This window comes from Gallinula chloropus (assembly GCF_964237585.1).
Source record: "Gallinula chloropus genome assembly, chromosome: Z".
In the NCBI taxonomy this organism is placed as follows: Eukaryota; Metazoa; Chordata; class Aves; order Gruiformes; family Rallidae; genus Gallinula; species Gallinula chloropus.
In genome coordinates, this window is record NC_140089.1 from 5,210,651 (window position 1) to 5,225,054 (window position 14,404).

Genomic DNA, 14,404 nt, shown 5'->3' on the forward strand with positions numbered 1-14,404 from the left:
CTTGAGAGCCAAGACTCAAAGCAGTGCTTTCAGCAACATGTAAATAGGTTGTTTTCTGCTGGTCTGCACTGCAAGCTGGAGCACTGAGCTATTTTTGTAATGTGGAACTGGAATCTCAGGTGGCTTCTAAGGTCTGGCCACTTGATGTGATGAGAATCACATGCTGCAGAATCGCGTGGTGAAGGGTTATTTTTGGCATGAGACTGATGTGGATGGCAGAGGACTTCCTGATGTTTCATTTCTGCCCTTTCCACTTCAGTACCCACTGTGAGCTTCCAGCAAGATGTTAGTTGGGGTTGCAGTAGTTTGTGTGACAGTTATGTCCATAAGCTGATTTTGTGGCCCAATAAAGAGACCTTGACTTCCAAAAACACCTAACCATGCCACTTTTTTCTTCCTGGATGGGGTTTAGGAAGAAGAGGAGAGGTTATGAAGATGATGAATACGTTGTAAAGAAGAGTAAAATGGGTGAGGTCAGTACACCTCTTGCACAGGTACTTGTTTTTTCACTTCTAACTGTCCAGGCAAAAGTGACATAGCTACTGAGACAAGCTTCTCCACCTGTTAATATTCTTTTATTTTAAGTATTATTTTGTTAAGCCAGCGTTTGTTACTACCTTGCATTTAGGAGTGTTACTGAATACAGCAGTCTTCTTTGTAGGGAGGGGGCAGAACATATATGCCCATGATCCTGGAGGTTTCCTGTGCTTTGAAAGTCTTCTGAGCAACCATAAGAGAACATGAAGATGAATACTTAATTCCATTACGTGAAACTCCATGATGCTGGTGAGGGGAAAGAGCTGTGAAACGGAGGGTTGGAGCAGTGTGGTGAAAGGAGGTTTTGGAAGGCCAGGAACAGAATGCTTGAGGAGAAATCCTAACTCTGCAGGTGGGGAACTCACCCCTCAGGATGCTGATGAAGTGTTTGACTACATGCAGAAGTAGACTCAAGCAGCCTTGGTTTTCTGAAGTTTTATGTGGTATTGTTTGTTTTTTTTTTTTTCTGCTGGACAGCATTTTTGAAGCTGTTTACATTTGCTTTGTTTGGCTTCTTGCACAAAGCAGAAGTCAGCTGCTGGGCTGAATTGCTGTGTCAGCAGACTTCCTAGGAAGGCTTGCATACATTCTGGGTGGGTAGCTAGTACCTCAGGTTAATAAGACCAACTATAAATTAGGTGGAAACAGATGGAAGAGGGTGACTCAACCAGTGAAAACAGAACTAAGCTAACCCTAACAGATCTAATCTGAACACCTTCTGGGCTTTTTAATTTGTAACATTGACTGGAAGCTGTAGAGAATACATTCTGGTTGAGGAGTAGCTTTGTGAAGAACACTTAGCTGGACTTCTCTTGATATTGAAGACACTGTACATCCTGATAGCCTGAGACACCTTCAGCATAGCACTTAGGAAGACCTGGCAGCTGAAGAAGGTCATCTGTCAAAACCCTAACACAAAATGCTGGGTATGTGGGTTTATTTTATAATCCAAGTAAGTCTTGCTGTTGTAAAATACTCTGGTAGGTTGATGCTGCAATCTCAAACTAAGAGTCCAAATAATTTTTTTATTACAACCTTGTTCAAATAATTTGTAAACCAGATCATAATGAAGTCAGCATTGACAGTATGTTGAAACAAATGTGGAACCTGAAGCATATTTTGTGATAACTATTTAGTCCTGTAAAAACTTTGAGTAGTGTGTAGTTCAAATTATAGTCTTAAAAAGCCTGATGAAACCTCCAACTGGGTCTGTAAAACTGGCACTTTGTAACTTTCCACGTGCTCACTAAATGACTTGGAGAATGGTTCCAGCTACGATCTGGAGGCTCGCTGCTTCCCTGCCCTGCTTTAACTCTAGTGGGGTCTTATTTTAGTTACACTGCCATGATTTGAGACAGTTTTGATTTTTGGGGTCCTTATTGTGTTCACAGCCCTGTTCCCAAAGGAATAAAGTGAGTTGATAACTTCTCATGCCCTACAGAATGCCATGATATTGTCTGGCACAGTTTTAACAGCCCCTAAAGCTTGGGAGGTTTTAGTGATGTATCTGAACTGCCAAAGGTTTGTACTTGTATAGTTTAATTTCTGAGCAATTACCACGTGTAAGAACAGATCAGAGCTGGCCAGGACACCCAGGAGAAAGTGTGCTTAACTCCTTAAAGCTTCAGGTACATGCTTACTGCTCCAGCCTTGAGGCTGCACTAATGCTGTAGTCAGCTGATGTTAATGATGCTTGTATCTGTAATTGATTAGGCTGTAGTATACAAGTGCACAGTCAATTCTAACCTATTTTTAAGATGTTTGTTTCTTGATTTGACACTTTACAGACCTAGTTAATATTAATGGCAAGGCTTTAATTGTTACGGAGGGCTCATCCATTTGAAACGTTCAGGGTAGTGGTGACTTGGCTGTTAAAGGGATGAAGCCACTGAAAGCCCAAGGTATCAGTGGAAAGTTGCAGTATAAGCTGTTGTGGAAATCTCTGCATAAATGTCTGTAATACAGAAGCATGAGCTGATGGGGAAAAAAGGGCTGCTTAAATGACTGGGCCTCCCATGACGTTGGTGTGCCAAACGTGGGGTCGTTACCCAGTGTGCAGCACGCTGATAAGCACCCAGAGCAGAGGGAGTGGATGTATTCATGTCTGTGCAGAGACCAGTGCTGGGTGGTAAATCCTCACTAGCCCCCTACACAGAATTATTTTGTCACAGGGTTAGAAAAACCTGCCTAAATTCATGCTAATTGGTTAGTAATGACTGAATCATCTACTATCAGTCAGTTAGCACCATGGTGCTTGAAGGTGTGTGTGGGGTTGACTTTAACGGGCCTTTAATGGGGTAGGTGCTCAAAAACTCCTCATCACCTTTACCTTTCCCCTCTTACTGCTGGGTTTTGTTGCCTTCAGGCCTCTCTGGCCATGCCCCAGCTCTGGCAGGTGCTGGAGTGGGATGTTTCACCTGTATCAGCCTCTCAGCTCTTCTCCAAGGACACTTTCTAGCAAACTTGCTTCTTGTCAGTCCTTTGGCTCTTCTTTAAAGGTGTAGTTAATAGCTACACCTTGATAGTAAGGTGGTACATTGAACCCTAAATTAAACAGTGCCCAAGCACTAACCCAGACACGTTTCTGTGCCTGTGAAGTGGAAGATTCTGCTTTATAGATACCAGCATTAAGACTAGGGACTAGGTATGGATATTAGATTAGATATTGGGGGAAGTTTTTTACAGAGAGAGTGGTGAGGTGCTGGAACAGGCTGCCCAGAGAGGTGGTGGATGCCCCATCCCTGGGGATGTTCAAGGCCGGGTTGGCTGGGGCCCTGGGCAGCCTTGTGTAGATCCAGGCCTGGAGGTTGGTGGCCCTGCCTGTGGCAGGGAGTTGGAGCTCTGTGACCCTTGGGGTCTCCTCCAACCCAGACCATTCTATGATTCTATGATAACTAGCTCTGAGATTAAAGGTCTTAGTCACCACTAGTTAAAACATTTCTTTTGCTTCTGTTTATGAAGTACTTGTCAGGTATTAAACCCTGGCCATGAAGAGCGTGGGTTTGGTGGGAGAGAGTGGTGGTCTTGATGAGCATCGTGGCCGACTGGCAGAAGGAAGTAGGGCTTAGGCCCAGGAGACCTCCTGTCCTGTGTTCTGGGATTAACCACCAGGAGCCAAAGGAAATAAAATGAATACCATCTTCCCTTTGACATATATCCTTAAGCTATTTCCAAACAAGAGGCAGAGCACACTGGCTAGTGCTGCTGGGGGGGGTATGCAAGGTGTTTCAAATGAACCCAGAAATCAAAACGTAGTTGTCATCTCACACTAGACCAGTGCAGAAGCAGCTGCTTTAGCTGTGTTCATGTATAGCAGTGGGAGCAAGTTTGTAATGGAAATCCAGATTGTGGGGAGGCTGAGGAAAGGAAATACCCCTTCATGTTGTTTGGCAGTTGTTGGCCAGGATGTTGGGTCTGGCATAAGAATCTGAAGGGGAACTTGATAGGCATTTTGTCAAGTTCCCTTCTGCGTTGGGATGTTGGAGCTGGCCTGGCAGACTAACCAGGACTGGTTAGTCTGCCTCTGAGCATGGACAAGGGTCCTGGCTGAAATGCTCGTCTGTCAAGCCACGTGGACAAGCACTACATTTACCATCAGTTTCCATGTGCTATTTAAATCTGCCTCTGATTGATAGCAGGCACAGTTTGGGACGGGTGGCAAATGCACCTGGTGTGTGTACAGGTTGCCATGATGGGATGTGTATGGGTGTTACGTGGTGCTGAAGGCAGTGCTTTTCTCTCTCCTGTTAGGAGGAGTGGACTGATGACGATGTTGTGGACTCACTGTAACCATGGAGAGGGAAGACTACCGCTGCGGAAACTACAGCGCGGGGTCAGGTGCAGGCTTGTCTGCCACGAGTTCTTTACTACTTTACTGTATCATGAGGTATTTATTCTGTAAGTTTCACTATCTTTGTAATAAAGCCCATCACTTTGGTAAAATAATTAGTCACGGTTCTTCTAAACGCTCATCTGTTCACAGTCAGACATCAGTAAGAGGTGTTTAAGAAGCCTGTTCCACAGGGAAGAGTCTTGCTTCAGGAACAGGTCGAGGTGTGACTTCAGCTTATGCCATGTTTGACACTTAGGTCACACTGGGCATCTAGGGAACTGGGTAAACGCAAGGAGACAGGTCTGGTAACAGACCTGTACCTGCTTTGGAGACTGGTCCACTCCCCTCTGCACAAACTTGTTGCTGAAGCAGTGAGATGACATTTGGCATGTCTGGGGAGCTCTCCTCAAACGTATTACAGGGCTGCAGCAACATTCTGTACAGTATGGAAAGTAGTACTCAGTGCTCTGTGGCTTACTCTGCAGCTGTGATCTCAGGTTAGGTAGCTGTGACTACTACCTGTGATTAAGAAGCCTTTCTGAGTAGGCAGGTGTCTTACAAACTGGGAACAAAGTCTTTTTTGTTCAGTGTTTTAGAATGGAAGCAGTTCTGTAATACACCAAACTGCAGCTCTGGGACTTTCCTGGTTCATTTATCCATCTATGTAATGAGTGGAACAGCCACCCAAATCTCTTCACCAGCACTTGTGTTTTTAAACCTACACACACCAAAGGGTTATGAAGGGGTCTGTGACTCAGATCACCTAAGGGTGTACAGAGAGAGAAGTAGCTGTGGCAGAAAAACACATTTAATTACCTTTTTCTCCAAGATGCAGCTTGATATGGGCGTAGCAGGAGTAGTTCAAGCAGTGTCTTGATCTAAAGACAGACAAACAGATGAAGATTCCCCAGCTGTATTAGGGCATCCCCTCTGTCTACTAAGTGTAGTACTTGTGGCACCTGGGAGCTCTCACTGCAGCACTGGCATCCACCTTCAAGCAAGCTGCCCCAGCCGCAGCAAGAGCCAGCGCCAAAGCCAGGGGACAGGCCCTAGTCCTGCAGCAAAGACACCAGGTAAGGCTGACCCAGTGAGTGTGGCTGCAGTTCTAACAGGCAGGAGGTACTGTGCAGTGATTCTAACAGTGTACAACCCCTGCTCATGTTACACAGCTTGGTGATGCAGTCATTAGACTTGTCTGCTAGTCTTGGCATTCTTGTATTCTTTATTAGATCACTGCCTGGAGAAGCTACAGTGATGCTGAAACACCCCTGAATAACCATGTATTTAACTTAAAATTTAACAGTTTTAACATCTGTTTTCTTGCCCCATGAGAGATAAAGCACATATTGAGCCACATACTGAGGCACATGGAGGATTCATGCTAAAAGTGTGACATGGCATCAGCATTTCAAAGTACATCACGTGTGAAGACACAGTAATAAATTCCCACAGCAGCCACAATTAGGCAGTTTCCATAAAGAGTTGATCTGCAGCTTGATTTATTTCAAAAACTTGATTTTTTTTTTCCACTTATAAAAATAATATTTATGGTAGACTTACAGTACACAAAAGACCAACCAATACATATTTTATAAAATGGTTTAATGAATGCATGCATGTCTGATACAGTGATCAATAAATTTATTGAATTCAAATTATTTACTGTTGTAAACATCTTACAAAAAGCATTGTGATTTATCTGGATACACAGTTCCTGATGGAAGAACTATTCAGACTGAATCAGTGGCACATCAGAAAAATAAAGCTGACAAGACCCCATTCTGCATATTCTCTTTCAACATGATTCCAGCAAGAGAAACAGCATGGTATAAAAAGTGTACAGTAAAGATTGTTCCTACCATAACATCGAACTCTGGAAACTGTAAATACAAGTTAAAAGTGGTTGAAACAGTCAGAAGTCGTTATTATTGTAACCAGTCAGAAATTACAGTAAGACATGTTATCCAGTTATAAGTAGCTGTCAATGCATTTCTTTCTTTCCATGTCAGTTGGTGATTCTTTTCCAACGAGACGGTGAAACTTTGGCAAGCGGGAGGTGCTGGAATTAATTCCCCAAGTTCAGGACACAGTCACAGCATTTTCTTTGTGGAAGGTGAACTGTACACCAAGGCTCAGAGGTTGTGAAAACCGTTTCCAAGTGGAAAAAAAAAAAAAACCCAAAACAAAACACAAAGTGCAAATGTCCTGCACAGATAGCTTAAAAAAAAACATCTGCTGGCACAATTGTTCACCAACAGAATCTTTGTTTTTTTTCTTTTTGCATAGTTCACACATCACTGGGAACGTGGCAGGGTGTGTGCTGTTTTTTTGGCAAGAGCAAGAAGAAAAAAGTGATACTGGTGTGTGAGTTGCCATGTTGGGCGTGCTGGATCCATGCAGAATTCAGGTAGAGGGCTGCTACCTGATGTTATTAGACACTGAATACTGATTCTGTTTTTGTTGAAGCAGTTCAGTAATAGCCAAAAGCTTCTTAAGAACGTGCTGTAAGAGAGAGAGAATCGGTGGAACCATAGATTAGCAACTGAAAATGGAAGTCTTGCTTGAGCAGCGTTTTCAGCATTAACTTACCAGATGTGCTACTGGCAAGTTCCAAAGATGCTCAAACCAACCAACCCACCCAGCTGATTCCTTAGTCCTGGACATCCCCTTTGAAACAGAAGCCTAAGGTGGTGTTAGGAACTTTGCCCCTCCAGCCATGGATCTTTTTGCTGCTGCCTGGTTTACCGGGGAGGCTGAGAAAGTGGACTGCTAAGACGCTGGGAGGGTGTGGGGTTTGCTAGAAGAGAGCTTGCTGTGTTTGTTTAAAAAGGCAATTAGGAAGCAGAAATGGATGGCATTGGTGGAAAGCTCACAAAAGTAAACGTAGCTCTCAGCTGCTAAGAACCATTGATAAAGCCACACCTCGAGTGCTGTGTGCAGTTCTGGGCTCCACACCATAAAAAGGACATTGAGGTCCTGGAGCGAGTGCAGAGAAGGGCAACCAGGCTGGGGAAGGGGCTGGAGGGCAAATCCAATGAGGAGCAGCTGAGGGAGCTGGGGCTGTTTAGCTTGGAGAAGAGGAGGCTGAGGGGAGACCTTAGCACCAGCTACAACTACCTGAAGGGAGGGTGTAGAGAGGTGGGCGATGGTCTCTTCAGCCAGGTGACAAGACAAAGGACAAGGGGCAATGGCACAAAGCTGTGCCAGGGCAGGTTTAGATTGGACATTTGAAAAAAATTTTTTACTGAAAGAGTTGTCAGGGCCTGGAACAGGCTGCCCAGGGAAGGGGTGGAGTCACCATCCCTGGATGTGTGCAGAAAAAGGGTAGATGAGGTACTTGGGGATATGGTTTAGCATAGGATGGGAATGGTTGGACTTGATGATCTTCAAAGGTCTCTTCCAACCTCGTGATTCTGTTCTGTTAAAGCTAACAACCCAGAGAGCTTGTCAGAAGACAGGAATTTTGTAGTTTTAGGCTTCCTCTAGAAACTGAAACTTACTCTGGAAACCTTAAAAAGGACCCCAGACCTTTGTGTCATGAAGAAACAAAATTATGGACCAAGTATTCACCTTTTTAAAGTCTTTACCAGCCACCCAGCTAGCTAGCCAGAACAGCACCACCACGAAACCCTGATGGGAAGGAGCAAGGGGAGGGCACGCTGTGCTTGGCTGTCTACCTCTTGTCACTCACCTGCATTACGCCCCGCTCGTTGCTGAGGGTGCGGAGTTCATCCGAGTGCGCCACACAGATCTCGTGCAGGGCCGCCAGGTCACGAGACAGGTCAGTTCTAGAGTGCTCTGTAGTGTCTGGGAGCTCAGGAACGTTCTTCAGCAGCAGGGAGGAGAGCAGAGTTAGGGGGCTCAAGGAGAGAGAAGTTACAGCTCTGCAGACAGGAGGCCAGTCTTCAGCAGAGGCTCACTCCTCCTTCCTACTACAAATTACCTGTTTCCTCCTTTCTGCAGGCCAGTGTTTTACTACTGCATGGGAATTCCTGCTCCTGCTGGAAGGGCTTTAATTAAAGGGACGTGGTATGGCTACACTTGTGGTACAGCTGGCCAGAAAAGCTACTGCCTGTAGAGACTCATCACCTTCCCCTAAGGAAGGGGGAACCCACCCATTCGGTGTTTTTCCCCTAATTGTAACGAGGCAACAGCAGCAACAAAAATTCAGCAATCATCAAGTAACTCATTAGACCAGTCATAAAACAATACTGTTGTAATTAAAACAGTAGATTAATCCTGCAGTTCTTCTCAAACCAACAGTTTTTAGAGACCTGATGCAAAAATCTCTCATTTAAGGAAAAAAAATGATACAACGTGCAGAAGTTGCAAATTAACCAGGAAGGGGAGACATAGAGCAGCCTGGCCTCACAGCATGCTCATTTTTTTTATCTTACAGAGTGCTCTGACATGTCCTCTAGGTCACTTTAAGGGACTGATTTAGGAAGTTTGGCCCTTTTTTTTTTTACTCTTGTTTTTTTAAAGTGAATTCTGGGTTTAAAATACACATCTATGACACGAGGACTTGACTGCTGCTGGAGCCACCATACACAAAGCAGTACCAGTACAAGAACTCAGTAACCACTGTTCACTTTCAAGCCACAGCATCTAGAATGTGTGTGTGTGCAGTGACACACTGGTGACCTGCATCTGAAACTCAACCTGGTGGTTTGTAATGTGAGAAATAATTCCAGTCTCTGGTCAAAACCATATGACAAATGCTACATGAAATTCTTTGCTTTAAAACGTATTTTTTAAAAGATTTGTATTTTTGGCCCAAGCCCTCACAGCTATAAAATCTATTTGAGCTTCTTTTGTCTACAGAGGCACTAAATGAATGGAGGCTGAGATGACATGTAACAGTTTTAATTCCCTGTGACACGCCAGCATCCTGCAGTTTCTAAACATGCACAAGGGCAAACTATTCCATACAAGCATTCAAAACTGCGTAAGAGTTGATCTGGTTTTGAGCTAGTTAATAAGAAGTGTAAATAATTTCAATTTACAATGTTGCTATGTAACTTCTGGTAAAGATTTTGGTGGGTTTTTTTTTAAACTACTTACCCCAAGTTCATCCAAGAACATGATCATGCGATGTTTGTTGCTCTTGATGAATGGATTCACCCCTTCCATATACGGCTCCTGGTAAACGTAGAAAATATTCATTATAACAGAGTCCAAGGTAGCTGCCATACCTGACGTGGACACAGTGACAAGTGACACTGCAAAATGCCATATAATCAAACTGGTCTGGGTTGGAAGGGATCCCAAGGATCACAGAGTTCCAACCCCCCTGCCACAGGCAGGGCCTCTAACCTCCAGGCCTGGAGCTACACAATGTTGGCCAGGGACCCATCCAACCTGGTCCTGAACACTTGCAAGGACAGGGCATCCACCCCCTCTCTGGGCAGCCTGTTCCACCACCTCAACACTCTCTCTGTAAAGAGCTTCCCCCTAATATCCAATTTAAACCTCCTCTCCTTTCGCTTTAATCCATCCCCCCTTGTCCTGCCATTGTCTGCTCTTTCAAAAAGTTGATTCCCCTCGTGTTTGTGTGCTCCCTGGAGGGCCTGGAAGGCTGCAATGAGGTCTTGCTGCAGCCTTCTCTTCTCCAGTCTGAGCATGTCCAGCTCTCCCAGCCTCTCCTCGTAGGGAAGGTGCTCCAAACCTCTAATCATCTTCGCTGCCCTCCTCTGAACCCTCTCCAACAGCTCCACATCTTTCTTGTATTGGGGGCCCCAGATCTGGACACAGGACTCCAGATGGGGCCTCACGAGGGCAGAGTAGAGAGGGACAATCCCCTCCCTGTCCCTGATGGCCACCCCTCTTCTGATGGAGCCCAGGATACCCTTGGCCTTGCGAGCTGCAAGAGCACGCTGCTGGCTCATGTGAAGTTTCTTAACCACCATGACACCCAGGTCCTTCTCAGCAGGGCTGCTCTCCAGAGGCTCTTCTCCCAGTCCCTGTCTATGTCTGGGATGTCCAGATGTCACCTGAAGCAATTTAATTTTTTTCAAGGAATTTCTACTATCTGATGTGCAGCCAGTCAAATGGCTACAGATTTGGGTATTTTCTTAGTATTCAGACAATTCCTTTTCTTACACATGCGTACTGGCATGAACCTGCAGTGACACACGTGTCTCAACGCTTCACTGCAGTGAAGCAATGCTCTGCTCTGAGGTGCAATCTGAGTAAGCACTCTCTCCTGTTCTTTCTGTAACGCTGGCATTCCCAGGTAGGTGTGTCACAGGGATCCCTTCCTAACGCTGGGCTGAAGTCACTTCCATGATGCTGAATTCAACACGTTTATTTTTTCAGCCATGTTTTGGCCTGGGAACTGAGACAGAGCAGTTGTTGCTGGTGTTCCCTTGGTGTTAGAGTAAAAACTTCTCTGAAAGCTTGGTTTACAGCATTCATGATGCCCAGCAGTATGAAAAGGAGTATGAATAGGAGGGGTGCTCTGAAGTGTCCACCACAGAAAACACCAACCCAAGGAGTAAATGCAAGGTGAAAGCAGGGGAGGGCAGAGAGTCAGAGGCTGGCAGGTCTGTTTCAGAAGAAGATAATCTATACTACAATGCCCACTTAGGCCTGATGAATCCCAAGCTGAAATACTGCATGTAGATGGAACGTGTGTGGAACACATTTCAAGTTAGCGTGCCAACGCTGCTCCCTTTGACACCAAATCATCAATGGAAATACAAAAAAAGTCCCTATCATCTGCTTAAGGGAAATATCTCTCCTCCTGATCCTTCCCCATCACTGATTACCAATGAAGCAATTCTCAGATGTCTTTTTGATACACATATTCCCAAGGAAAAGGTGCCCATTTTGCCATCGCAGGCACTTCAGCGACGGTGGGATGGCTGCCTGCTGTTCCTCTCCCACTCCTTCCTGCTGACACAGGAAACACTGGAGGAGTATGACTGCTTCCTTCTCTGCTGCCAATGACAAAAACAACTCTCTGTACTTCCTCTGTTGTCTTTTGAACAAATGCCTGCTGAGGTTACTGGTGTTCTCACAGCACTGATAAATGATTGCATCTCTAATTCCTACTGGAACACACGGTCATTCGTTCATCAATTATTTTAATGGATCATTACTGGTGTTCCAACCACCAGATTTAAATTCTTCATGGGACATACCAAGTTATTATATGAGTTTCTAGATCACTTTCCCCTCAAATGATCAGGGCTCCTTTGCCCAATCTGACCAGACTTTATGTTGCTGCTCCTCCCAGACCAGCACCCTGCGCAGCTCTAAACAAAGAGGACAGAAGAAATTCCAGCAACAAGGCCTCCTTGCTGATGAGGTCTGACATAATCAGGCTTCGTGCAAGGAAGCAGACTCAGGTCTTTGCACACGTTGAACAGGAGTGTTGAAAAGGACTGGAAACAGAAAAGTGATACTTGCCTTAGCTCCAAATTCAACCAGGTTTGCTAAGTTCTGCACAGACTTGGCGACCAGCGTCAGCGTTCTTGCAGCAGTGGGGGAAGGAGAATCTGGCAGGAACACAAAACAGAGTTACTGGCCATTCCACTGAAGACTCAGAGCAGTCACATGAAAATAAAGCTCTCCTCCAATTCGTGTTTTTCCATGGAATGGAGTATTTTTACTGTTATAACAGAACTATATGCAGAAGATTTCACTGGAAGTGAAACTTAGGTTGCTTTAGTGGTGCCCACAGAAAGACACTCATGTGAACATCTGATTTTCCTGAATAAGCTGCACACAGACAAATATGTAAGATAAAAGTGTTAGTGAGTTAAGAACCATTTTCACACAAACTAAGCAGTTCTGTTGGAAGGAGGATTATTTGTTGTTAGAATAAAAAAGCCCTAATTTACCTTCAGAATTAAAAGGGAAAAAAAAAAAAAGAGGGCAAGTTTACCTTTTTCCTTATTTGTGTACACCCAGATAAGTGGGCTCTGACAGGCTACACACGTTACTCTTTAGGTTACTGATGTCAGAAAACCAGAGTTCACACTAGATGCCATCACAGGTAGTATATCCATGAAATTACTGCCACCTGCAGCCCTGAACATTGGACTTTAGATGAACAATCAAATCCTCCAACAACTGCTATGAGCCAGCAGTGTCTTAGCCCTGCCCCTACAGCACCTGGCTCAGTGGACAGCCAGGTCTGAAGTGTAAATAAACGGACATGGTTATCATAGAGCTCTGCGTTTTGTAATTCTTCCTAAGAATTCAAGAAATGCTCTTCATTGTCTACCTGCAATGGGTTTTTTTCTGCTCTTTCTTCCTTTCCTCCTCCAAAATCCACTGAAATTTAAGTTCTAATTTTTCTTGCATAGCTGGAGCTTCCAAGGAAGTGAAGAAAGGATCTAACCTTTGAAACAAAGGTTTGTTTTCACTCACAGCTGCCGAGGTGACAGGAGTGCTGCTGATACTGAGCTGTGCCTATACACTCAGCCTTCAGAATACTTTTTTCCCCTATTATGGGAAGAAGGTATCTTGGAAGCTTTGCTCGCAAAGGAAGGCCTTTCCCCTTCTTTGATGGGCTTTAAAAGCCCAACACAGAGTCTCTTAAGTTTACCTCAGCAGCAGTTGAGAATATTCAGCTGGATGTGCACGGGCAGCACTTTGACAGACAAGCTCAGAAGACATCACTTCAATTTCTAGGTAACGTTTTACATCTGCAGACAGTGCAACCCAAGTTAGGAGCTACCTAACTTGCAAACCACCTGAAGATAATGAAATCCTAAAGAGGGGATCACTGTGTACCTGGGCTACCAGAACCCATTCCCAAGTGGGTTCTCCAAAGCATGTACAGAAATGACTACTGGGTGAGAGGAAGGAACTTCCTGTTTGACACAGCCCTTCTCATTCAGTATAGCTTCAAGGGAGGCAACACAAAGTATGTGACCTTGTCTTAAGAACTGCCTGTGAACAGGAAAAAGCTTTTCTGAATCAGATTTCTGATTTCCTCCTGTTTCCAAATCGGCATTTTACTGGTAAAAATCAACAAACTGCTTGGGAATGGAGGAGGAAGAGCAACACACAGTGCAACCTAAATGCCCTCTAGCTTGGGGTGATCTCTTGTCAATAAAAAAACCAACAGAAAACAAAGATAAAATACATGCAAACTTTAAAATTTAAACCTAACCAACTCAGATGTCCCAACATTTTAAGTTCATTAAGAGAGTTTTCAGTGGTTCCCGTCTTTCCTTTTTCCCACCCACAGAAGGGATGTGAAAGTGCTTCACAAACATTTCCAGGTGCTTAAGGCCACTACCATGGGATAATCCATGCCCTCACCATTAAAGCTTCACAACAGCAAAGCCCCAAGCCAGCAGCATGCCAGCTCCAGCCCCTGCCACATGCTCCTTCCCAGTCACCCTGGGAGCGGTTCAGGAGAATACTGACACCGGCCAGCACCGTGCCACAGCAGCAGCTCTGCAATCCTGCTCCTGCTCTTTTAGTTAACTTCTCAGATGCCTGTTACCAAGGAACTACCAAAAAGCTGGGTAAGACTTTATGTGGTGAGAACATTGGTTTTGACAGGCCCGTGGGAGCTCTCCTATCACTGGCCAAATTACACAACCCCACCTCTTCACAATGCTACCCTTTTCCTCACCTCCAAGATTCCAAATTTGAGACTGACCATACTTTGTGAGTCAAAAATGGAAGCTTTCTAAGCAGGACATCCCAATGAGTTACTCAAGCATAATGTCCCAGGTATAAACGTATTCCCAGCTCTGCAGATACACTGCTGGCTTCATAAATCACCCTTATACCACTGAACTTTGGCATTCATTACGCTGTATTCAAATTGACTTCTGAAGTTCCCACACACACGTTCACACTGCTGAGTATAATCCACACTGCTCGACTTTAAATCAAGATTTTATTATTCAGCACCACAATGTGTATTTTTATGGACTTTAAAATGACAGTAGGGATAACAATCTAACCTTTGAGTTCAAAAAATATATGCTGGCTGCTTGTGGAGAAGACAAGTGATGTGGGTAACATGGCTTTGGACAAAGCATTCCAAAACCCCCTTATTTTGCT

At 44.6% G+C, this 14,404-nt stretch overlaps 2 protein-coding genes across 3 annotated transcripts in view; one reads left to right on the top strand and one right to left on the bottom strand.

The window, feature by feature from the left end:
- CCNH (cyclin H) overlaps nt 1-4,476 on the top strand; it is a 14,130-nt gene extending 9,654 nt beyond the window's left edge. Inside the window, exons 8-9 of one of the 2 annotated variants that reach the window (XM_084278678.1) lie at nt 413-473; nt 4,288-4,476. In XM_084278678.1, the coding sequence (XP_084134804.1) occupies nt 413-473; nt 4,288-4,326 (100 nt within the window). In that variant the 3' untranslated portion in view covers nt 4,327-4,476. Of the gene's footprint in view, nt 1-412; nt 474-4,287 lie in introns of those variants that run through there. The other variant, XR_014617988.1, reaches the window with a different exon arrangement.
- A 2,198-nt stretch (nt 4,477-6,674) lies between these two features.
- RASA1 (RAS p21 protein activator 1) overlaps nt 6,675-14,404 on the bottom strand; it is a 65,516-nt gene continuing 57,786 nt past the window's right edge. The window contains exons 22-25 of the mRNA XM_084278838.1: nt 11,783-11,871; nt 9,434-9,511; nt 8,061-8,195; nt 6,675-6,871 (exon numbers count right to left, since the gene is read on the bottom strand). Of these exons, the coding sequence (XP_084134964.1) occupies nt 6,788-6,871; nt 8,061-8,195; nt 9,434-9,511; nt 11,783-11,871 (386 nt within the window). The 3' untranslated portion in view covers nt 6,675-6,787. The remainder of the gene's footprint in view (nt 6,872-8,060; nt 8,196-9,433; nt 9,512-11,782; nt 11,872-14,404) is intronic.